A 26,073-nucleotide genomic window follows, 5' to 3' on the forward strand; every position below is an offset into this window, starting at 1 on the left:
CTTCAAAGTAGCAGTGTGGTCAGTATTTTATTACTTTTCCTGTGTATCTCAAAGTCACTTAGGAAAACCATGCAAATGTCATCTTAAAGACTTGCTCCCTCCCCATTTCATTGATCACAAACTCACTTGAAATATTGGCTTTCTCTAGGACCCAGAGAGACTGCTAGAATTTACACCCAAATTTCCACCTGAATGAATTTCTCCACCTTCTTAGTGATTGTACACCTGCCTTCCTTATAAGGCGAACAAGGAAGTAAATCATGTCGAAGTCGCTCTTAAGCAGAGCTTTTCTCCTTTACCTGTCCAGGTAGCCTCTGTTTTCATTCCAGTCTTAATGAAAACTTTGTTGTCCTTTACATCTAGCGTTTCTGTTCAAAGCAGCGTAAGTAGTCCTTACCATTTTACGCTTCAAGAAAGAAAGTCTTTGACAATGTTCCACTTTGATCTCGTTCTGGTGAAGGTAATTTACTTTTTTCTTTTTAATCTGTTTGCACAGCGAGAACTGAAAACGAATGGGGATTGAATTGCTTTGCCTGTTCTTTCTATTTCTGGGAAGGAATAACCATGTTCAAGGTAAGCCTCGTCAGCCCTCCCCTACATTACTGTCGCTGAATGTTTGATAACAAGATAGATGAAGCAGTTTCTGAATTGGTCAGTCTCCCGGCCTCTTGCCTCTGGGTGAGAATGCTTTAACAGATTTCAGATCCTGGGCTGGAGAGCCAGCTCTGAGGATCTCTTTCTACAGGGTAGCCTGCAGGATGACGGCACTTGCCTAGTGGCTTCTCGGCATTTTAGTACACGAAATACAATCGAATTGTTTGCACAAAAGAATTGATGAGCCTAGATGTAATGATTATTTCAGAAACTTTAAAAGACATTTTATTAGCATTTGTTTGTTTGTTTTTTATCTTTGCTGTCATTCTCCAGTGACCCCCTCTCTGTCCTCCAAATGGAAACTTCTTGAAATGATTTGAACACACAGAAAATCAAATTGTTCCTGTTAAAGATAACTTCTTAGGGGAGGGGGGCAGACAATGTCAGCCATCAATGTGGGAACTCCCTCTGCCTTTACAGATTACAGACTTCTGCAGATTATAAGGTTAGGACATTTAGCTAGCATGTGATGAAGGCAGGACTTGAACCAGGGTCTTTCTGGCTCCAAGGACACCCTCTCTCCCCTATGATATGTTATCTTTCTTTTAAAAATTATTTATTTATTTGTCTAATAAATTTTTTAACTCTTACCTTCTCTCATAGTATCATTTCTAAGCTGCAAGGGCTAGGGAATTGAGTTAAGTGACTTGCTCTGGGTCACACAGCTGGGAAGTATCTGAGAGCAGATTTGAACCCAGGTCCTTCTGTCTCTAGGCCCGGTACTCTAATCACTGCTACCTTCCAATCTGCTATCTTTCAAAAAGAGAAAAAAAAAACAAATTTGACTAGATATTCTTATGAGAATTAAAAAGTATTTACTAATACATTTGTCCTTACACATGTCAATAATTCTTAAGAGGATGAGTGTTAAATGATGAATAAAATCAGGCTCTATTTAAGAAGTATATATGCCGTCTCCATATTTCAGAAAAGAAAAACAGTATTAGCATAAGATATGGGAATTTACCACAAACATCAACATTATAATTGAAGTGGAAAGTTAAAAGTTCCATCGGAATTAGTAACATTTTAGGAGGCAGTTGCTGATGATTAAGACAAAATTCAGCTCTGTTCCCTTCCAAAGCTTGAATTGCTACAAAGCTCCTAGAGAGAACGATTGAAGGGGACCTTAATCTTCTACCTCTCTCTGGCTTTAAATACAGGGAGCTGTGCTGTGGGTAATGCAGAGACTTGTGAAGACTGCTTGCTCATTGGACCACACTGTTCCTGGTGTTCTCAAGAGGTAAAGCAAATGATCTCAAAGGATTTCGAACAGAAGTGTTTGTGTAAGCTTTTGTGTTCATTCCATCGGCCCTGAAAATTGTCCTAAATCTTGGTGTCCAGACAAGTGGAGCAGATCCCCCCAAATGGCACATTAGCAATGCTAGTAGGGTGTTCATTTGGTTATTTTTAAGAAAAATTTGTCAGGGAAGAGTTTCTGGAAAATGCAATTCATTGCCTTAGCAGCAATAGGTTCTGATTTCCTATTAAAGTTCTTTTTCCCCAGAATAATATGAACCAAGCCTAAACCCAGAATGATGATCCCAAGGCATACTCAGCAATGCAACTGGCTTCAGTGCTATGAACATCCTGCCAATCTTGTGCTCGTGCATCATTCGTGGCAATATATGGTTTCAATGAAAGGACTTAAAAGACAAATTTGAACAATGGAACTTCTCTGGAAAATATATAGTTCAAATAAAATGATACTCAGCGAGAACTCAGGTATAAAAAAAGACACTGGAGATCTGGTTTCAAATAATGGCTCTCTGTGTGACATTGGGGGTTACTTAATTTCTCTGTCCCTCAGTTTCCTCATTGGTGAAATGGCAATTGTAAAATCTACATTACCTACTGGTGAGAAACCAATAAAGTAATCTACCTAAGTAATAAAACTCTTTCTATAGTTATATGAGTAATACGAGGTGTTCCTAAATTCTTATTGTACTTTTAAACTTTAAGAGTTTAAACCTGCATCACCACTTTTGAGATGCCAGGTATAAATATTAGCACTTTTCAGCATCTAATGAGTTAAGTGAATCAGACTTGTTCTAGAGGAAAAACAAGAGGCCCCATAAGTATCTTAGCATTTGGTCAGGTCGCTAATGTTGGAACAGTAATAGTAGGGTAGCTTAGGAAGATGTTTCATGTTTACCCTCTAAAATCCAATGTGCAACTCTAAATATTATTATTCCCCTATTTCTGAATTTTAAGTAAATGAATAATGAGATAAAGCTGTTGTCCAGGTGGGATTGTCATTAATGTTCCCTCCAGAAGGGATTGTTGTTAATGTTTTTGTTTTTATATACTGGATTTTGTAAAGTGATTGTGACCTTATTGACAGGTCGTGTAGTTCAAAGACAAAGGGGTCATATCAGAAAGGCACTTGAACCCCAATCAGGAGAGAGCTTTAATAAGTAAAATTAAAACTACAGTTTTAATCCATGAAGGTCAGTTCAGTATAGCATGGGGTGATCTTCCATGGATAATCAAAATCATATCACCTTGAACATACAACATTATATGAAGGAGTCAGCATATTCTTAGCCTGTAATAATCTTACAGAAAGAAAAATAAATTCAAGTTCTGAACTCCTTTGCAAAAATTTCAGAAAGGTCCAAAATATTCTTTATTTAACCAAAAAAGAGGGTCATCCTTCCCTTCAGGGGTTCCTGTGTCATTAATCACATCTTTGTTCATAGGACAGAAATTTGTCTGCCAGATCAATTAAAGTGAGAAACACTATGGCCAAGGATTCACAGAATTCCCAGGGTAGTAACGTACACATATATACACATGCACTCACTGGACCTGATCACAGATGACACCTGATATGGTACCTCTGATCTACAAGTATGACTAGACTTAGGACCAAAGGAGCTTTATTTCTATGTGTCTTCAGACTTAACCATGAAAACTGATCCCCACCGAAACTAAGAAGTTCTTCAGGAACAGTTTCCGAAAGAGCTAGTTCCACTCTCACCTTCATCCCCAGGTGTTCTAATCCTACTTTTGATACATGAATTGAGAAAAAAATATAACTGACATAGGTTTTTATTAATATGTATCTATATTAGCCAAAGCATGGTATCTATCTATCTATCTATAAATTTGTGTACATATATATGCATATGAACATGCATATATATGTATGTGTAATGTGAATTTATTATATGTTTAGGCACTAGAAATATAAAGTAAAAAATGAGAGTCCTTTGCCCTCACTGATCTCAAGGATGCCACACTTTTTCAGGCTGGGCAAAGGAGTATATCTCCTCAAAAGGACAAATTTATATATTATTCTAACATAGATGGATAGACAGACATAAAATTTTAAAGTTGGAAATTTATTGAAGATCATTCTTCTTTGAAGCATTTTTCCTGCAACTATGCAACCCCCCCAAAAAACCTAGATAAAAAGTCCACTTCTGAAGCCTTATTTTTAAATACAACTTTTAGTCTATAAGTTACTATGACAGACCAATAGTTTTAATGTAGGTGATGGTTTGCAGTTAAAGAATTAGTGGTTTTTCAATCTACAAATGTTCACATGTTAGTCTCATAGCCCCAGTGTACTTGTGGTCTATCTGTCGAATAACCTTCCTTCTTCAAAACTACAGATGAATAGACTCCCTACTATTTCAGTGACTCTTTGTGGCTAGCAAGTCCAGTAACTGGTGGCCACATTTGACACTTGCTAGCATGACATAAGTATATTCTATTCTGCAATACAATATGCTCAGATCACCAGCTTTTGCTATCCAGAAAGAAATTGTATTGAACAACAAATATTCAGCTAATGATCAAGAAGGGTGTACGGCAAAGGAAAGCTACCTGGTAGTCTCTTGTTCATTGAATGTGTAACCATATTCCCAATACTTAACCCTGGAGAAAAGACTGAAATGTATTAAGTGGGCAACATTTAAAGATGTAGGGTTTAAAGTCCAGGAGAAAAGCCAATGGTGCTATAAAATAATAACATAATGTCATAATACCTTAATTAGGTCCTTGATACTATATCAGAAGTTATATGCTGAGAAGACAGAGTTCCTACCTCTAGACAATTTACAGGAAATGAATGATTTCACTGTACCTGAAATATATGTTTACATGTCAATAAATAGTTTAAATCTACAGAAGATTCAGTATCTAGCTACTAAAATGGTGCTTGATAAGAGGAAACAATAGAAAAACTAGTATGGAAGCTACAATGCTGAAATAAGGAAAGATTTCTTATTTTACTATGAACCATGTCAGCCTTCTAATTTGGATTAATTTTAATCCAAATAGTAGATGTGAGAATACCTTGATCCCTGAAGGGAGAGGGAAGGATGAATAGCACATGTTGCACAAATCATGTCCCATGATTCTGCAAATAAAGATTGTGCTTACTTTCATCAGTCTTGGCTTTTCTTTTCTTTTCTAGGACTTTACCCATCCCTTGGGAATTGGTGAAAGGTGTGACACCCAAGAGAATCTGTTGGCTAAAGGATGTTTGCCACATGCCATTGAAAATCCTACTTCCACAATAGAAATTCTTAAAAACAAGCCACTGAGTATAGGAAGTCAGAAAAATAGTTCGGATATTATACAAATTTCACCCCAAAGCCTAGTTCTAAAATTGCGGCCAGGTACGTTGTAGCATTTTAACAATATCTTGTTTTAGCTTGATCATTTCTTTTTTTCCATTAATTCATATTACAAAGTTTCCAGTGTCACTTATACAAAACAGGCTGTATGTGTTTAGGTTTGTATAACAATGATTATAATTGGGATTCACAAATGATTCCTTTTTATATAAATGAAGATTAGCCTAGGATGATGCCTTTTTTAATGTGGTTTACTTATGCTCCTGGAATAGAAATGAAACACTCACCAAATAGCAACTGTGCCCTTGCCCTGTTAAAAAAAATGCTGATACCGCTGAGGTTTGTTTCACATTTCTTTGAGTATTTGAATGTAGCTCCAGTCAGCCATTTGGTTTGCTTTACCTCTTTGAAACCACAGAACTCATATTATCTTAAATCTAAATGGATGCTGGTTTTCCCAAGATGATATAAAATATCCTGCTTTACACCTCCTTTAGTAGTTCCATACATAACTGGTAAGAGTTTGTATGGGAATATCAGCTTATGAAATGTATCCTGTCACTCTTTATACCATCCATTCCTTTAGGAACGTCTCTGAAATGACTTAGTACACTGGTCCAGTGGCTGATCTGATACAAAGCTTAATGTGTTCATTTTTTTCCCTTGCTGTGGTTTTACAAGGTAATGAGAAAACATTACAAGTCCATGTTCGCCAGACTGAAGACTATCCAGTGGATTTGTATTACCTCATGGATCTCTCAGCTTCCATGGAAGACGATCTTAATACAATAAAGGAGTTGGGCTCCATGCTAGCCAAAGAGATGTCTAAATTAACAAGCAACTTCAAGCTGGGCTTTGGCTCCTTTGTAGAAAAACCAGTTTCCCCTTTTATAAAGACAACACCTGAAGAAATAGCCAACCCTTGCAGGTAAGCATGGGAGCACTCTCATCTTTGTCTGTGTGCTGTTTTTCTATGGAAAATATCACCCTTCTGAGTTCTTCCTTCTGGGCCTACTATTTGGTAGGTTTGCTTGGCATTCTATTTCTTGGTACAAAGGTGGGATCACACTAATGACATTTTGCTAATCTCATGAAGCTGTGGTAGCTCAGAAGCTGCAGAATTTGAAAAGGTTCCTTGTGTACATTTGAATGTGGTGAATTTGACTATTTTTTTGGAGACAGGGGTATACCAGGTCCTCATTACAGGTTTCTATGGACTGTGCTGAATCCCAGAGATTCCCTTTCCCGCAATGACCATCACTCACTGGGTTACCTAAGCAACAACCCACACCACTCATATTATCTCGCTAAGTCACTTTCATTATTGCCAAAATAGACTCTTTTTTTTTTTCATCTTTCTGTGACTCATTTAGGCAAATGTAGGTTTCTCTTAAATTTTTTCATTATTATTTTTTTTAAATCCTTACCATCCATCTTAGAATCAATACAACACAGAAGAGTGGTAAGGGCTATCAATGGGGGTCAAGGGACTTGCCCAGGGTCACACAGCTAGGAAGTGCCTGAGTTCTGATTTGAACCCAGGACCTCCCATCTCTAGGAATGACTCACAATCCCCTAAGCCACCTCGCTGCCTCTGTGGGTTTCTCTTATTTATCTGTTGTAGTCCATTGCCACTTCAACCAACAACTTTCTATAGGAAAGTGATTCCTCTGAGACCATTATATCATAATATAATCATCAATTTAAAACATGGTTTATGTATACATCTATCAAGAGAGTAATTACCTTCCTTGTGAAATGTAAATCATACATTTCGTATTCAAAAATAAAATGTTATCCTCCTTGAAATGCACACAAGCATTTAGTATTTATAAAACCATTTTATAAGCCCATATTAGCATTTAACATACACTTTTATGCAACAAAGTTACCAGCATATATAAAAGAGAAACTTAAACTTTGACACTTTAATAGAGCTGTGACATTATTCATCCAACATGCTGAAGACCCTCCTTGATTCTTCTAATACCTCAAGGATATCCCTCTGTTGTCTCTCTTTCTTTTGACACAACTGTTCATCTCCTTTTTCAGTCATTCTTATGCACAAAATAGTCTTTTCTATTACTCCTACCCATAAGTCATCTCTGGTTGCATGCTAGGGCCAACATATTGTTCTTTATTGTTCTATGATTTCCAGATATATAGCATCACCAGAGAGTAGGAAAGAAAAACAAGTTTTAAAATATTAATTTCAAAACTGTAAGTTGTTTTTCAACTGGAGTCTGGCCAAATAAAGTTTTTGAGGCCTTGTACAAGACAGCTTGGCTACTGGATGAATGACTGACATAGCCTCAGGATTTGGTGGGAAGAAATTTCAAGGAGTGTACCACTTTCTCAGTACTCTGACTCATCGTAAGGTGAAGAACTTGCGTGAGAACTTCCATACTTCTAATTATCTAGAACAAAACTATTTATTAAACTTCTAATACAAATAATAGTAGGAGTCTAAATTGCTTTTAGTTCTTGTATATATTTCTCTTTTCTGCCTCAAACTACCAAAGGCTATCTTAGTTCCAGTCTGATGAGTTACTTCTGCCCCAAGGGGAGACTTTTGGATGAGTAAGTTCAAACTGGAAGACACTAGGTAAAGAGGAGTGTCTTGAAATTCATTATAATGGGTGTGATGCTTTACTGGAGAACCCAATTAAACTAATAAGCTCAATTGTTTTAACATATCTGCTAGCAAAGTATCTTGAATGAATAATGCATACTCATGAACCATAAAAATGCAATAAAAACAACTTGACTGATAAAACATTAAAACAATACAATTTCTCAAGTTAAAGAGGATATTGACTGGGACCAAATACTGCTTCCCCAAGGCTCTGGTGGCTGCTAGTCCTCTGAGTCCAAAAGGATCTCTGACACCCTCTTCTTCTAGGCTGAGTCTATTAAACCTTAGGAGATTATTCTACCATTCCTTTCCCTCTTCTCTGACTACTGGTTTCTTCCCCATCCCTTCAGATCTTATGGTTGCCATCTCTATCATGAAGCTTTTCCTGATCTTTCTAGTATCTCTAAAAAAGTGTTTTAGCATGTTGTTTCTAAGCCCTTCCATACATTTATTGCCTTCTTGTTTATACTGCAAATATTTGTGTAAAGTTTTTCCCCTCGGTGAGAGTTTAAACCCTTTGAGGAGAGGCATTATGCAGAGAATTTTCAATCTGATTCATCATGTTGATTTGAAGGCAACCCTGGATTCTAGAAGGCCTTGTTAGTGTTGGACAAACATGGGCAAGTTATACCAAGCTGGAAAGTGAGCAACGTATGAGCTAGATGACAGTAAAAGGAAATCAGAGGTGAATTTAGAACTGTTCGACTGGCGAGGCGTAAAGAGAAATCATTAATGGTTCGATGACAATTTTTTTCATCAAAGGGGGAAGGTTCTAATGGAGAGTGCCCATGGACTTGTCCTTGGTCTTTTGCCATTCAATATTTTTTATGAGTGATAAGCACATGCTTGGCATTTGTTGTAATTTAGTTGTTTTAGTCAAGGGTAACTCTGCATGAGCCCATTTGGGGTTTGCTTGGTATACTGGAGTCATTTCTGCTTTCCTTCTCCAGCTCATTTAACAGATGAGAAAACTGAGGCAAATGGGGTTAAGTAACTTGCCCAGGATCACACAGCTAGTGTGTCTGAGACTGGATTTAAAGTCATAAAGAGGAGTCTTCCTGATTCCAAGCCCAATGCTCTAGCCATTGAACTACCTAGTTGCCCATGTAGGCCCTTATTTATTGATTATCAATGATTTAGATAAAGGCAGAGATGGCATGCGTGTTGATTTTGTAGACAACATGAAAGTGGGATAGAGGGGGAGGTAGAGATAGTTGACACATTGGATGATGGAGTCCAGTTTCAAAAGTTTGTGGTGAGGTTGAATGGCTAAACAAAACTTTTTTGGAAAAATCATTTATATTTCAACTAGAATTGTGGTCCCATTGGTGTAGGGAGTGTCCTATGAGAAAATATCTTCTAGCAGTCAATGCAGATAGGTAAGTGCTCTGCAACTTGTACTCTTCAAGTTCAGCCTCAAGCATGAAGAAATTGTGACTTGTTACACAATGAATATGTGACAGAAATGAGACTTGAGCCCAGGTAGCATGATATATAGGAAAAAGAAATCTGCAGAGACAATTTAATGGGAGCAAATGTAAAATTCTACAAATGGATTCAAAAATTCAGTTTTACTAGCATAAGAAGAGACGGTCCTTACCAGGTTCCTTTGAAAAGATGTAGAGATTTTATTAGACTGCAAGATCCAAATGAGGCAACCATGAGACATGGGACCCAAAAGACCTAATACCATACCAGAAAGAACTGAGAAGGGACATGGTGATAATGTCCTAGTGAGACCACATATGAGATGTTATGTTAATTTCTGAGCAAAATATTTTAGGAATTGTTTTTAGGTTAATGAGAAACATGTAGGTGACAGGTACAAACTATGTTAGTTTCTGCCCAAGGGAGAAAGATGATTATTACCTCCTATTTGCTCAGTAATCCAGTATGCTCCTCTTAACATGGAAATAAGAGCAGCACACACATATTTATGTGTCCTCAATTCCACTTTGATTCAGTGTTATATGCAAGGATGTGCATTCCACATCTGGCTAGTCTTAGTAAAATAAGACATCAGTTCCTTTGGCTCTCTGATATATGCTGGTTTATTCCCTGGAGAGGATGAAGGCACATTTATTGGGGCATGGCCCATATCAACATATGGAATTAAGTGCATGAATAGAGGTCTAATTGTATCTATTATTCTATTCTCTTTTCTGAGGTTCTAAATCATAGTTCCATTTTTTTAAACCTCTACTTGGGACTTTCTGGTATTATGTTCAAGGGGAGATGATATGCTATCTCAATTTCTAGTTTCTACATCTTTAAGTAAGACTTTTAACCTTTTAATTATTCTTGACTTTGCTTCTGGAATGATCTCTTTGCATGGAGCCTAGGCCAGTATGCATTGGCAACATTTTCTACCTTATAGAAATGGGCTCTTTCAGGAATAGGTCAAGATATTTTTTAAAAGAATTTTACAAATGTGTGAATATATTTGTCTTATTGAGATTAGGAGAGTTAGGAGAAAACCCACAGTGGGGTTTTCCACAAAACTTTTATTAAATTGCTGGGTAGAGTGTTTATAAAAGCAAGTGTTTATAGGAATCCTAATGGGGGTTTTTAGAACAAGGATGCTCACCTATAATTACAGGTGAGTTACTCAAAGTTTTTGTTATGTTGGGATGATTTATCAGTCATCTTTTGGGTTTTCCCTGGTTGTCCTGATGCAGAAAGATACTGATCTTTGAAAATGTAACCTGAAGATTGTTTGAAGAAACTAGGGAAGTTATTGTGAAAAAAAAAGATCTATAGGGGACATGATAGCAGTCTTTAAGTGCTCAAATGACTATCACATAAAAAAAGGATGAATGGTCTTTTGTTTAGTCTCAGCTGGCAGTACTAAGAATGATAGGTTTGAGTTGCAGAGAGGCAACTTAAGTCTTGATAGAATGAAAAACTTCTTAAAAATTAGCACTGTCCAAATGTGGAATTGATTTTTCCTCACTATAGTTCTTTAAAGACTGGATGATCCACTTATTGGAGATAATGAAGAAAGAATGCTTCTCTAGTATTGTACTAGGTGGCCTCTAAGGTTCCTTTTGATTCTTAGAATCTGTGACCCTCTATGAAGGATTTAATGAAAGATATGGATAAGAATAGTATAGAGTGAGCAGACATGGGTAAGTGGTATTCTACAGTGCTAGAGGAAGTACCCATGCCAATAGGTTCATGAATCCAATGAAATCTTGAAATATATTTGTTTAGGAAACAAAATCCAACTATATTAGCTCTCTTCATACAAAATAGTTTCTATACATATGTTAATATAATACAAAATTTTGTTATAATTGCAACTTTATTACCCAGTGCATATTAAGAAAGACAATATGGATGACTGTCTAAGGCAGTGGTCCCCAAACTTTTTTGGCCTACTGCCCCCTTTCCAGAAAAAATATTACTTAGCCCCCTGGAAATTAATTTAAAAAATTTTAATAGCAATTAATAGGAAAGAGAAATGTACCTGTGGCCATTACCGCTCCCCTGGATCGCTACAGCACCCACCAGGGGGTGGTGGCACCCACTTTGGGAATCACTGGTCTAAGGAATAGGCCTCAAAGTCAGGATTTAAATTCTGCCATAGTCACTTACTGACTATATAAATGTGGGCAACTATATAAGCCCTTCTTTGCCTTATAGATACTATTTCACAGGATTTTTGTAAGGATCAAATGAGTTTATGTTGTAAAGCACTTTGCAAATCTTACAGGGCAATATAAATGTGAGTAATTATTTTTAAAATCAAACCATAAGTTAGGAAGATGTTTGCTTACCTTGGGTATTTTCTGTTGTAATGATGAACACCTTGAAGAGAGCACACAGGAAAGGGTGACTGGCAAGATTCTCAAAATGTTACTGTTCACAGATGCCATTGTGCTAATTGTATTGAACATTACAAAGACTGCTAATGAAATTATAATTGTTCAAAAGAAAAAGTTTAACAAAGTTATGCTGAAAAAATAAAGCGGTTGAAAAATGTATGTTTCCTAGATCATGGCATATAGTTGGATTAATCGTCCATTGTATTAGAGTATCTCAAGCAGATATTGCAGATGGACAGTGAGACCCAAAAATGTGTCAAAAGAGAATGATATTCCAGGCTATGTTATGTTTGAAGAAGTATCCCTGTTACCAAATCAGAATTCCTTATCCCTAATATTCTCCCAGTGATACTATTTAACCATAAATCACTTGACTGAATCTCTTTGACCTTGGAAGAAACCTACTTGCAGATCCAAAAGGTAAATGGAAAGATTCATGGTAGGAGTAAAAAGGTTGCCATATATTATCAAAGATGAATTACAAAAAGTGGTGTGGAAAAAAAGGATTAAGGAAATGTATAACTGGTAGAAAAGGTGAGCCAATTATACAAAAAGAATGAGAAGCAATAGATCTTTAATTCAAATACCATTTTGGAGCCCTCAACATATTCAGGAAACCAGAGGAAGCCTTTTAGGACATTGCCTGAATCCTCCATTGAGGATTTACAAAAAGCCCTATGTAAGAGGTACATAGTTTAGTAGAAAGAGGGAAGAGGGTTGGACTTGGAATCAGGAGGATCTCAGTTCAAATCTTCCATCAAACACTAGTTATGTGACCCTGGTCAAGCCATTTAATTTCTTAGCTTCAGGACCTTTATCTGAAAATGGGGATAATAAGTTAAAGGGCTATGTAAATGCTTGTTGTTCAATCATTTCAGTTGAGTCTGACTCTGTGACTCCACTTAGAGTTCTCTTGGCAAAGATACTGGAGGTCTGTGCCATTTTCTTCTCTAACTCATTTTACAGATGAGGATACTTATATAATTATTTGCATAATTATTATCTGTATTATTGCTATCATAAACATTAACATTAGCATTGAACAACTACACTGGTAGAGGAAGCATTCATTTATGAGAGCAAAGATCCATCTAATTAAACAAGTAAGAAAGCAGAGTTACAAATGGTATCAAGAACAAAAAGTATTCACAGAGAAGATGACCACCTCTTTCTCTGAGACTGCAGAAAGAGGACAGGCTGTGTAAGAACCTTGAAAATATTTTGAGGAAGAGAGAGTAGAATTGTAGAATTTCAGATAGAGTGACCTCAGTCTTTTTTGTAAAGCAAGAGACAATGTCATCTCCTGGAAATGAGAAGGAAAGGACTGACTGATAGTTCTATGATAACAATAATAATAAATGCTAGTAGAACTAAATTGTTGAAGTTGGAAAGGAGGAAAGTTATTTCTTCTTATAATAATGGAATGAAGAATGAGAAGATAGGTATTAGTGATATATATTTTGACACAGAATTAAGGAAAAAAATTAGGAAGGCCTCCCTGTCTTCTTTGCAATGCAGGAGAAAAGGTGATCTGTTAAAAAGGGAGGTGGGAGCTGAATGAGAAATAAGTAGGTTTTGAATAGAAACTGAAAGTATATTAAAGAATCAACAGAAGAGGAATAAAAGAATCCTGGCAAGTAGTAAAATCCATTCCTTTCAATTAATCTGTGGAAAACTGATTTTCTGAAAGATTTATGTATCTGTTGAATCACGAGAAGATCAAAGAATTGATCTCAGTGTGTTAAAACTAAAGAAAGTGCACATCTTTCCAAACGCTTTCCCCTCCACACATCCTTACTATAGTTTATGTGACTCTAAACACGTGAGATGCATGATCCTGGATTCATTGTTATTTCTCTTTCATGGCCAGGCCATCATAAAGTACTTATTATTTTTTACCTATCATCAAGAAAAATCACCTCCTCTCTAATGGTAGAAACTATGTCCAAACCCTGGGGCAACCCAACATGCTCACAGACTAATAGAGACCACCAAAGAACATAGAGGCCACCTGGTCTCCTTGCCATCCTTTTCCAGGGGTTCAGTAAACCAGTACCACACACTCACAGAAAGACAAAAAGAAAATATTCAGGAACCTGAGGCCAATATAGATGTGTCAAGCACAATACTCCTACCTGGCTCTTATCCTTGACTCTTTCCTCACAAATTGCTCTCTGCTATAGTAGTTATTTCACAAACCAATCTGGATACACCAGCACTGTGCCCTGTGTCCAATCTCATCATTACTCTCCTTCTCAGAAAGTTTTGTTGGCTCATTCTTGTCTCCACAATAAAATTAAAACTTCTCTGTCATCCAAAGCTTTTCACACATGGGCTGTGTTATGAATAAAAATTCATTTTGGAGACTATACTAAATTATGTGTATTTATTAGTAAAGAGGAAAAAAGAGAGAAATAAGGTTTCCAGTCTATCTAACTTTAAAAGTCCCCAACTGAGTTACTTCTACTCCATTAGGTTCTAGATTCTCCATGGGCCCTGGTCCATTTCACAAATGGTGATCAAGGAGCCCAGCTTCCCATATGGTGAGACCAGACTAATTAAGGCCAGCCAAGGAGCATATTTGAGTTCAGGAAGGGATTAGAGCCCAAGAGATCAAGTTCCCAGATTCCCAGAGATGAGTACATAGGTAAGAGATGCTTACATAGGTAAGCACTGGGAAGACTAAGAGAGAGCTCCTTTAGAAGCCCAAAAAATGGCAGAAAGAGTGAGCCCAATTCACAGGTTAGCTTTTCAAGCTCAGTCTAAATCCTCCCCCAAGGATTCTCCAATTGGCCAGGGTACCACCTCAGTCCCCACATGTCACATCCCTTGACTTCCACCAGTCAGGAATCCCACCTGCCAGAGTAGCAAATTAAGACACATGACTGTGACTCCTAAAAGGAAAGACTTCTAGGATCAGATGGTCTCCTATGTATTTAATTCACACAATTGTCTGTCATTAACTCTCCAGTTTTATTTATTGTACATTACTCTATTTCATGCATTCTAAGTTCTAGTTACACTAACCTACTTGTTATTTCTCATATATATTATACATGTATTTCTCAGCTACATGCCTTTGTACTTGTAAAGTTGCTCCATGCCACAAATCAACCTTTCCTCTCCTAGAATTTTCATCTTCCTTCTTCAAAACTCACTCAAATATACACTCTTAAAGGAATCCTGATTCTCCCCTACCTCTGAACCAATTATTTTTTCCATCTCCTCAGTAATTGTGGAGTACACGTTTTTCTTTATCCACATTTATGCTCTTCTCCCTCTCCCAAAGAATAGAAACTCCTTGGGAGCAGGAACTGTTTCAGCTTTGTGTTCCCCCCAGTGCCCAGCTTAGTGCCTGACAGTACTAGATGCTTAATAAATATTTGTTGAATGTATGAATGAATGAGTGAGTGAATAAATGAATGAATGGAATGTTGAGGTTTTTGAGAGAAATATTTAAGGTAATGGGCCAAACACTGATCTGTTGTGCTTCTCCAGCTCAGTGCTGACTTTAAGCTTGAAACACCTTTCACCAAAATTTTACAATCTATTCCTTGCTGACTTCATTGCCTCCAGCCTTTGCTCTCTTGAATTCTCCTCAGTCAGCTGTCATCTATCTCAACTACCATCTCGATCATTTAACTTGCTTTTCTTCTCCTCTCAGAAGCTGAGTTCCTTGTTAAACCAAATTTACTCTTTACAGAATGCTCCATTTTCCATTACCTAAGATTCCTTGTCCCCTTTTCCATTACCTAATTGTCCTCAGAAGAAAAACAGCTCACATTTCAATAGCTCTTTAAGGTTTTGATAGTACTATTATCTTTATTTTATAATGAGGGACACGGGACAAAGACATTATAGTTTGGCCCAAGTCACATGGCTAGTAAGTCTGACAGCCAAAAAACAGATCTAGGTCCCTCTCTCTTATACCATACTGTTTCTATCCCCTACTCTGTTACCCATCCTTATCCTTTGATTTTGGCTCAGTCATTCTCCAAGTTATTCCTCCCATAATACAACTTATCCCTTCTCACTCCCAATATACTTTACATACCATTCCTTTTCCAGATTGCCACCTCCTGCCTTGCAGTCAGACCAAATGCTGCATAGCATACACCTCTCCCATGAAAAACTTCCCAAGTTAACCATTGTTGGCTCAAATAATACAGATATTTGCTTAGTTTTTCTGTAGCTAACTCTATAGTACTACAATGAGTTGGGTAAGGTTTTATGTTTCATTTGGAGATACTGAAATGTCATTTGACTTGTATTTGTCCTTTCTCTCTTTGTAAACTGTAAGATTTTATATGCTGGAGCTAGACTTTCTCCTACTTTTTTTGGTAGTGACAGTCAAAGTTATTGATGTGGGTAAGAGTTGCAAGAAGCAATTTTCATTCTAACAATTTTGTTGTTGACTTTTTATAAACTGATCTACTTTGGAGGATTCAGAGGAGGACATGTGGATAGTATGGCATAAGATGAAAAGGTGTGAATGGAGTGAAATCTACATTGTGTCAGAGAGTATCCACCTTGATGAGATCAAAGATGCACCAACTCTGAAAGGAAGGATTTAGAACCAATATTTAGATTGGTTAACTTCACTTAAAACCAGATATTTCTGAAAAGCAAAAATTTCTTAAGGATTTCTTGGTGAAGCAATTCCTTATACATTATGTTCTGATAGATTTTATTATAGGTGCTTTTATATTTTGTATTGCAGTAGTGTTCCCCATTTCTGCTTACCTACCTTTGGATTTAAGCATATTCTACCACTGACAAGCGATGCAGAAAAGTTCAATGAAATCATCAAGAATCAGAAAATTTCAGCAAATATTGACACTCCAGAGGGAGGATTTGATGCAATTATGCAAGCTGCTGTTTGTAAGGTAGGATGCCATTTTGGATAATAATTATGTCTTTCCCCTACCCCCACCTCTAAAAAGATAGCTCTTATGTTAGATGGTTAATAGCTAATAATTTAAAATAGCTAATAAATTATAACCAATATAATTATAATATTAAGTAAAATAGCTAATAATAGCTAAGAGCTAATTCTATTGATTCTTCATCAAAATAGGAAACTGAATGGGCTAAACATACAAAGCACAAAAAAGATGGTGGAAATTTCTTTAAAATGCAAATACATGATAGAGAAAGGTTTCTGCAATATGTTCCACAGAATTTTCAGCTTTTGGTGTGGTAATGTTAGAGGGGGTAGTTGGTGGAGATGTAGATTCTAGAAATAATTTTAAAATAATCTACTACATAAATAACCAGTCCAACTCAAACCAAATTCTTTCTTAAAAGAAAATTCTGAGAAATATTTAATCAGAGAAACAAAGTTTCATTAGGTTCTGTGTTTCTTATATGGCTTTATACTTGGGAGATAATTGAATGGAAAAAATGAAGCAGCTGTATGGTCTTGTCAATTCTCAGCACTTCTAAGTATAGCTTATCAACATTCAACAAATGTCTATCTGAATCAAACACACCCTGAACTTTTAAAATCTAATTATAGGAACAAATTGGGTGGAGAAATGATTCCCTCCATCTTCTCGTGTTTGTGAGTGACGCAGATTCTCATTTTGGAATGGACAGTAAATTGGCCGGAATCGTTATCCCCAATGATGGAGTTTGTCACTTGGACAGCAAGAATGAGTACTACATGTCAACTGTTCTGGTAATATACTATGTCTTTTATATTAATTTAAGTCTTAAATATGATAGAGATGTTTAAGTATGAGAAATGACAATAAAACACATCTTTGATTTCATCAGTTCAGTTTGATAGAATAAATTTTATTATGTATCTACTGTGATCAAGGCAAAGTGGTAGTTAGTCACTGGGGGAAAAAAAAAGATAAAAATAAACCAGTGTTCACCCTCAAAGAATTTATAGTCCATTGGGATTGTTGGTGTTCTGTTTTCTGGCCCAGATCATAACCACCCTATGCTTTGGTAGATGGTCTGCAATAGAAACTTTGGACCCCAATGGTGACCAGTTGGCAATGACCCTCTCTGAACTTACCTGTGCCCATTTTCAGATATAAGAATCCATTTTAAGTGCTGCTTTGGCATACCTGCAAGGTGGCAGAGTCTTTGAGAATTCAGGGTAACTTTTATGCTACGATGAGACTTCAAAGAAAGAGCATCATTGAAGGATATTGCAATTATGAGATACAAATCTGTTGTTGTTGTCACTGTCATTTTTTTCAGTTGTGTTTAACTCTTTGTGACTCCATTTGGGGTTTTCTTGGTAAAAGCTGAGGCAAACAGGATTAAGTGAGTTGCCCAGAGTCATACAACTAGTAAGTGTCTGAAACCATATTTGAACTCAGGAAGATGAGTCTTCCTGACTCCAGGCCTGACACTCTATACCCTGTGCCACGTAGCTTCCCCTTATAATAGAAAATAGGTTACCAAAACATCATGGAAGTTCCTGTTTGGAGCTTTGAAATTCACCTAATTTTTTTGCTCATCTCAAATCTAGATCCAAGAGGTCAGGTTGGTAGTAGTACCAACCTCTTTAGTGATCACTTACTTGTGGCCCCAGAACTGATCTACCCTCCCAGAGATTCCCTTGCCTGAAACCAATCCAAGATAGTGAAGAATCATCTCATTTTGTTCTGAATCTGCATATTAATGACAGCAAACTTTTAGGTTACACTTTAATGTTACAAAGTACTTTATATACATTATTATTTCTGGTTACACACAACTCTCTAAAGTAGGTAGTGTTATTATTCCTCCATTTTACAAATTAGGACACCGAAACTCAGAGAGCTTGTTACTTGTGCAAAGATATATAGCCAGCAAATAACGGAGCTAGAATTTGAACCCTGATCTTTTGAGTCCAGTTCTCTTTCTACTACATCATATTACCTGTGTCCTGAACTACTGTGAAATGAGAAGTGCAGGCATTCTGGAACCCAATGTTCCTGTAGCCCCTACTTTTAAGGGGACAGGAAGTAGATCTGCCCTTTCTCTGAAGTTTCGTCATACCATAAAAGTGACCCTGAATTCTCAAAGGCTTATGTCATCTTGAAGGCTTCCCAATTACCACTTAAAACCGATTCTTACATCTGAAAAGGGGCTTAGTTAAGTTCAGAGAAGGCCATTGCCATCTGGTCACCATTGGGGTCCAAAGTTTCTCTTACAACCAATACTTTTCAAGCAAGTTTTCCTGTACCATAGATGTCATGCAAAATATTGTTTATAAATCATGTCCCCGTTTGCCATATGATAAAACTGAGACACAGAGCAATTAAGGAACATTTTGAAAATTAAAAAGCTAGTTAGTTTGGTTGAAAAAAAAATCCCAGCCCCTGACATTCTTATTAGCCACTACTGTGCATATAAGCACTAGATCGTGGTATGTGGGGACTGAGGGAAGACTGACACCCATGAGATCATGAATCCACTGAAGCATTGGGGTATAGTGTACTTAACTGTAGTATTAACAAAACAGAATTTGTCAAGATGAATATTTTCTCCTGATTGAAATGAATAATATTACAAAAATTCTAAATATTTTCTATCATCCTGCCTCCCTTCTCCTAGTATCATTGCAATACTTTATCATATAATTTATACAATCAAATTACATGGAATTCAATTTCATAAATAATTATTAAGTGCCTAGTATGTGCCAAACACATGCTGGGCTCTGGAAACAAAAAGACAAAAACAAAATGGCGCCAGCTATCAGGGACTTACATTCTACTGAATGAGAAATCTGAGGGATGATTTATCACCTTGTTTATTGCTTAGATGTTTTGTCTCAGTGCCCATATGTATTGCAACAAATACTTCAAAAATAATAAGAACAGAGAGAGATAGCACCCACCAGCTAATCATAGCACTTCTCCTATAATAAATACTCAATAAATTTGTGTGGAATGGATATTGAATAAATCACCAGAGACTAACATAATTCCTATATCATCAATCAAAGAAAGGTCAAACTAATATTTATTCCATTCTCTGAAACTGAAAAATAGAATAAGGAGAACAAAAGACATTTGGCTACTTTCACATCTCTCTCCAATGTGTTTTGTTCTCCTTGTTCCTCCTGTACATAATTTCACCTTAATTCAGTGTTTACCAAACTAGGTTCTGCAGAACTAGAGCTTTCCATGTCTTAGAAATGGCAACGCTATTGACCTTTGCCCTTCAAATACATTAAAATCATATAATACAAATACCTTTTCATGCCAAATTTTCAATATGAAAATGGCCACTTTCCTGTTTTGCTGCATAATTTTCCTGACCTTCTTTTATCCCCAGAGTTTTCCATACCTCCCGGTTCCCAAAATCTGCATTTAGTCATTGTTGTTGTGTTTGGAATTTTAGTATTTAGTTGCTAAATCCTTTTGGTATTACCCCTCCAAGAAGCCTTTTTGTTTCCACTTTACGCCTACCCTTTGTACTCCCTTTAGGGATCTCTCCTTCCTCAAAATTTCTCATCAAAATTTCTCTCAACCTCTCTTTTTTGATATGGCATTAAAAAAAGTTCTTTCTTTTTTAGATTCAAAATTAAGAATTGGTTGCAAGGCAGAAGAGTAATAAAGGCTAGGCAATTGAGGTAAATGACTTAACCAAGGACACACAGCTAAGAAGTATCTCAGGTCAGATCTGAACCCAGGACCTCCCATTTCCAGGTCTGGCTCTCTGTCCATTGAACCACCTAATTGCCCCTAAATATGTCTTTATTAAGAGGCAGTATTGCATAGTGGATAGAATGCTGGACTAGTCTGCACTTATAGTCCTAGGTTCAAGTACTTCTTCAGATTAATAGCTGTGTGACCTTGGCTAAATCCTCTCTGGGGCTCAGCTCCTTATCTGTAAAATGAAGGGATTAGAATAGAAAACCTGTATGATCTCTTTCCACTTTAAATCTATTAAACTATGACCTCTTACTTGTGTAGACAGATAGATAGATAGATGGATAGATAGATAGATAGATAGATAGATAGATAGATAGATAGATAGATAGATAGATGGAAAGAGAGAGAGACAAAGACAGAGACAGAGAGAGAGAGACAGACAGACAGACAGGCAGAGAGAGAGACAGACAGACAGACAGACAGATAGATAGATAGACAGAGAGAGAGAGAGAGAGAGAGAGAGAGAGAGAGAGAGAGAGAGAGAGAGAGAGAGAGTTAGAGAGTTAGTTATTTTTTTTGGAAACCCTTACCTTCCGTCTTGGAGTCAATACTGTGTATTGGGTCCAAGGCAGAAGAGTGGTAAGGGTGAGGCAATGGGGGTCAAGTGATTTGCCCAGGGTCACACAACTGGGAAGTGCCTGAGGCCAGATTTAAACCTAGGACCTCCCATCTCAAGGCCTGGCTCTCAATCTACTGAGCAACCCAGCTGTCCCAGAGAGAGAGTTTTTTTTTTTTTAACCCTTACTTTCTGTCTTAGAACCAATACTAGCAGAAGAGTGGTAAGGGCTAGGCAATGGGAGTCAAGTGACTTGCCCAGGGTCACACAGCTGGGAAGTGTCTGGGGCCAGATTTGAACCTAGGACCTCCCATCTCTAGGCCTGGCTCTCAATCCACTGAGCCACCCAGATGCCCCAACCATTAATAATTTATTAAGCATCTACTCTATATCTGGCACTGGGATCCCAAATGAAACAGTCCCTATCCTCGAGGAACTTACTCTCTATTCAGGGAAACAATATGTACAAATATAAGTATATACAAAAGGAATACAAGGTAACTGGTAGGAGTGGGAGGAGGCACTAGCAACTGAGATAAGGGAAAATTGCTTGTGGAAGATGTCTTTCAATCTGAACTTTAAAAGAAACTAGGGACTCTAAGGTAGAGATGAGAAGGGAATATATTGAAAGGAATCGTCTATGCTTTACGTAGAAATAGAAGGTGTTGTATCATGAGCAAGGAATAGTAAGAAAGCCAGTTTGACTAGAACATAGAGTTTGTGAAAAAAGATAATATATACAAGAAAGGTAGAAAAGTAAGCTGGAATCAGTTTGTAATTATCTTTACATGCCCAATGGAGGAGTTTGTTTTGGATCCTAGAGTTAACAGGGGGCCACTAGAATTTATTGAGTAGAGAAGTGTTTTTATATCTATGCTTTAGGAAACCACTTTGGTAACTATGTGGTTTAACTGGAGAAGGGAAGGTATGGCAGAGGGGAAGTCAATTAGGATGCTAATATGGGGGGCAGTTTGGTGGCTCAGTAGATAGAGAACCAGGCCAGGAGACAGAATTTGTGGGTTCAAATCTAACTTCAAATACTTCCTAGTTGTATGGTCCTGGGTAAGTCACTTAACCCCAGCTGCCTAGCCCTTATCTTTCTTCTTTCTTGTAGCCAATACTCAGTATCATTTCTAAGACAAAAGGTAAGAGTTTTTTGTTTTTTTTAAATGGAGGGGAAGCTAATGCAGGGTATAGGAGACATGAGATGAAGGCCAGAACCAGGGCTGTTGCCATTTGAGTGCATGGAGAAGGCGATGTCTATGAAAGATGTTGATGAGACAAAATTGGCAAAACTTGAAAACTATCTAGAGAGGTGAGGCAAAAGAAAGTGGGGTCGAGAATGACTCCAGGAGAGAGGGAAAGGAAGGGAGGGAGAGAGATAAGTTCAATAATATAACTTGGGAAAACTTTTGTGGAAATTTGTTATAACATGTAATTTGTTAAAAATAACAATAAAAAAGAATGACTCCAATGTTGGGAACCTGGGTGATTGATTGGAAGAATGGGGATGCTGGCAACAATAAAAAAGAAATATGGAAGAGGGGTAGATTTAGGGAGAATGAAAATGAATTCTATTTTGGATGTGCTGAGTTTGAGAAGCTCCCTGAACATCCATTTCCAAATATCCAAATGGCTGCTAGTGAGGAAGGACTAAAGCTCAAGAGAGAGGCTCAGGATAGATTTATTAATCTGCAAGTCATCTTCATAAATAAAAAATTAAAGGCTTGAGAGTTAAAGAAGTCATGGAGAAAGAGGGTACAGGGAGATAAGAGAAGCACAAGCCAGGACAAAAAGCCTTGGAATAAGCAAAAGGGGTCCAAGAGAGTAGTGGATATGTGAGTGTCAAATACTGCAGAAGGGTCGAGAAGGGGGAAGATTGATAAAAGACTATTTTGTTAATCAGTTGAGAAAGATCATTTAATTTGGCAAAATAGAGATCATTGGTAACTTGTGTGTGTGGGGGAATCATTTCAGTTAAACAATAAGGAGATAATTGAAAAGGCTGAAAAGTAGAAGTTAGGAAAATCATGTGAATCCACTTTTATATCACTTACCACTTCTATTCATAATACTTACTGCTAATTAAATGAAAATGCATGCAAGGATGCCAGATTTCTATATCCAAGTAATAACCTGAGCATCTTAGAAAAAGACAGAGCAATATTTAATATGCTTAACGTTTGAAATTCATCAGTGTCTGAAATAGGATGTTTAGCCTGAAATATCCAGGAAAAGTCAGGAACATGTAATCATATCAGGTTCTTGTCAGTGTGCAAATGACTTACTTTGTTTTTTTCTCTTGGAATAATATGAGCCATTCTCATTTTATCTTCATGGGCACTATCCATCGATTTGCACTTTTCATCCCCTCTAGCCTCTCTTCTTGATACTGTTCCACACATCATAATAACAGAATTCCCAGAAAAAAAAAACCAACTCTTCCCCTCATTCCTTCAACCTTGGAGAATAAATAAGCTTGACTTGAAAAGGTCAATTTATAGATTTGCTAATGAAAATCGATAGCTTTTCTTATTAAGAACGTTTTAAAAATATGCTCCAGCTCCTGGAAACGTGCCAGTTAGTAGAACACAGAATAGGAATATATTTCTGTGACCCTGTAAAGGACAATAGAATCACATAAAAGCAAAGTTATGACATCAGGAAAGTCCAGTTTCTCAATCCATGAACCAGTACAGGGATCATGTCACATGAGGTAGTGGTGCAAAGAAGGTAATATTTCATTTCCTTGTCCAACTACTCCTGTCTGGTTCCTTAGCATTCCATCCTTTCCAAGGCTGGTGGTAGACGTTTCAGACCTATAGCAGTGAGATAACTTCAACTGTAAGTGCCACTCCCCATACCTCTCCTCTTCACCCTCCCCCGTTACAACATTCTTCCTCGACTGCCAAATGGCACTTAATAAGGGGAGTAATGTTTTCCTACTTTGAAAATACCACTCAAAGATCACTTCTACCACAAACCTTTTCTGATTTTCTAATTATATGTCAAGCGATCCACTGAAAAAGAAAACACAACACTAATGTGAATGCATGAGCCATTGAAAAAAATTAAAAACTTTTAATGCTTCAATGTTCATTACAAAGAGTCATTACAAAATAAAGGGAATACCTACTGTGCAATAGTGCATTTGTATATTTATAGGGAGAGGCATAATTATTAGTGCATTGCCTGCCTGGCACATAGTAGGTGCTTAATAAATGTATATTAATTGATTAATTATGGGAATCCTTAATTCTTAATGGTTCTAACAAAATTTCTCAAATATGTCTTCTTTTTACATTCTACACTTCAATTTTACATGAATTCAGCTTAAATTTTTATATTCTTTCCAGGAATATCCAACAATTGGACAACTTATAGAGAAATTGGTGCAAAATAATGTTTTATTGATCTTCGCAGTGACCAAGGAGCAAATTCATTTATATGAGGTAAGAAAACTTAACTCTGGGGAATTCCTTCAGGGAAGTGTTATACCTCATGGTCTAACATTAACTCTATGAGTTTCACACATGGAAAGGCAATTAGATAATCATTAACACACAAAAATACACTGGGAACTTCATGAAATAGGGCAAGGAGTGTGGAAAGGATAAACAAGAATGATGGAGGTCGAAGCATTCATCAGAATAGGTCTATGTTATTGTCACTTGAGTTAGAAGAAAATATGAGGTCAAGACACCAGAAAGGAAGAAAAATGAGACACCTTTCCTTAAAAAGTCTCTCTCCTTTTCTTTGAGCTTGCATGGGGGAGGGAAGGAGGCTGGTTGAAAGCCAAAGTGGATATAAAAAAATGATGCAAAGTCTCAGCAAATGGAGAATTCATATTCAGACCCCAGAACAACTACAAAATCACATATTGGCAGTTAACATACAGAACTTGTGGACAGTAAATTCATTTGAGTTAATTATGTAAAGATGAGGGGTGGAGAGTGTTATAAGTGTTGTATTACAAACATTTTGGATCCTAGAGCCGTCTAGGTAATGTCATGTGAATGGTATGTCAGACCCAGAGTTAGTAGAATTGACTTCAAATCTAACCTCAGACATTTACTATCTGGGTGACCCTGGGCAAGTCAAGTCATCTCTGTTTGTCTCCCTTTCTTCATCTGTAAAATGGGGGGTGATAATAATAATACCTAGGGCAGTGATGGGCAAACTTTTTAAAGAGGGGTCCAAAAGAAAGGAAATGCTCATTTTTTGGGTCAAGCCATTCAAGCAATCCCAAATCCATCTAATTATACTTTTTATTAACTCATATCTCATCACTGTGTTCATAGGGATATCATGAAAAATGATATAAAGATAGAAGGAAAGAAGTAAGTTAGGGAAAAAATGTATGGACTATTTCTCATATGGAAGTCTCATATCTAAAATATATAGAGAACTTGTCAAATATATAAGTCTGAGCTATTCCTCAATTGATAGATGGTCAAAAGATATGAACAGGCTGTTTTTGGATGAAGAAATCAAAACTATATATAATTATATGAAAAAATACTCCAAATCTGTGATGGGCAAACTTTTAAAAGAGGGGGCCAAAGGAAAGGAAATGCTCACCTGTCAGTCTTTTTCTAAGGCAGCTCTTTCGAAGTTTCATTATATCGTATCCTACTCATTGTAATTCATCAGATTAGGAATAATGTCATGAGGCTGGATAGCACATTTCAGGGCCAAAATTTGCCCATCACTGACCTAGGGTTGTTATGTAGACCAAATGAGATCATGTTTGAAAAAAGCTTTGCAGAGTGCCTGGCACAGGGTAGGTACTTAATAAATGTTTGTTTCCTTCCTTCTGACATTTTTGCAAAAATTATATTCAATTATATGTCATATGCATGACATATATATGTCAATTATAAAAATTTGACATATTTGCAAATCAATTACATGCACACAATTGATTTGTGAAAATGTCAATTATATATCAATTGCATACACATATGATTATATATGCATAATATTTATATAAATCACATATATTCTATATACGTACACACATATCTATGAATATAACAACAGTATAGAAACAACCTGTAATGGTGTCCAAGGCCAAATGGGGCAGAGAATTGAGGCAATTAGACATTTAATTCAGCTTCCTTCCCCAACATACTCATCCCCTCCT

At 36.8% G+C, this 26,073-nt stretch overlaps 1 protein-coding gene across 4 annotated transcripts in view; it reads left to right on the top strand.

Annotated features, from left to right (window-relative positions):
* Window positions 1–512: 512 nt before the first annotated feature.
* Window positions 513–26,073, top strand: part of ITGB6 (integrin subunit beta 6) — a 94,423-nt gene continuing 68,862 nt past the window's right edge. For 2 of the 4 annotated variants that reach the window (XM_044669839.1, XM_044669841.1), the window contains exons 1-7: window positions 513–573; window positions 1,818–1,897; window positions 5,081–5,285; window positions 5,925–6,171; window positions 16,426–16,591; window positions 17,224–17,385; window positions 24,284–24,379. In XM_044669839.1, coding sequence (XP_044525774.1) covers window positions 513–573; window positions 1,818–1,897; window positions 5,081–5,285; window positions 5,925–6,171; window positions 16,426–16,591; window positions 17,224–17,385; window positions 24,284–24,379 — 1,017 coding nt within the window. Of the gene's footprint in view, window positions 574–1,817; window positions 1,898–5,080; window positions 5,286–5,924; window positions 6,172–16,425; window positions 16,592–17,223; window positions 17,386–24,283; window positions 24,380–26,073 lie in introns of those variants that run through there. The other 2 variants (XM_044669842.1, XM_044669840.1) reach the window with 2 other exon arrangements.

The sequence above is a fragment of the Gracilinanus agilis genome, chromosome 3, assembly GCF_016433145.1.
Source record: "Gracilinanus agilis isolate LMUSP501 chromosome 3, AgileGrace, whole genome shotgun sequence".
Classification (NCBI taxonomy): domain Eukaryota; kingdom Metazoa; phylum Chordata; class Mammalia; order Didelphimorphia; family Didelphidae; genus Gracilinanus; species Gracilinanus agilis.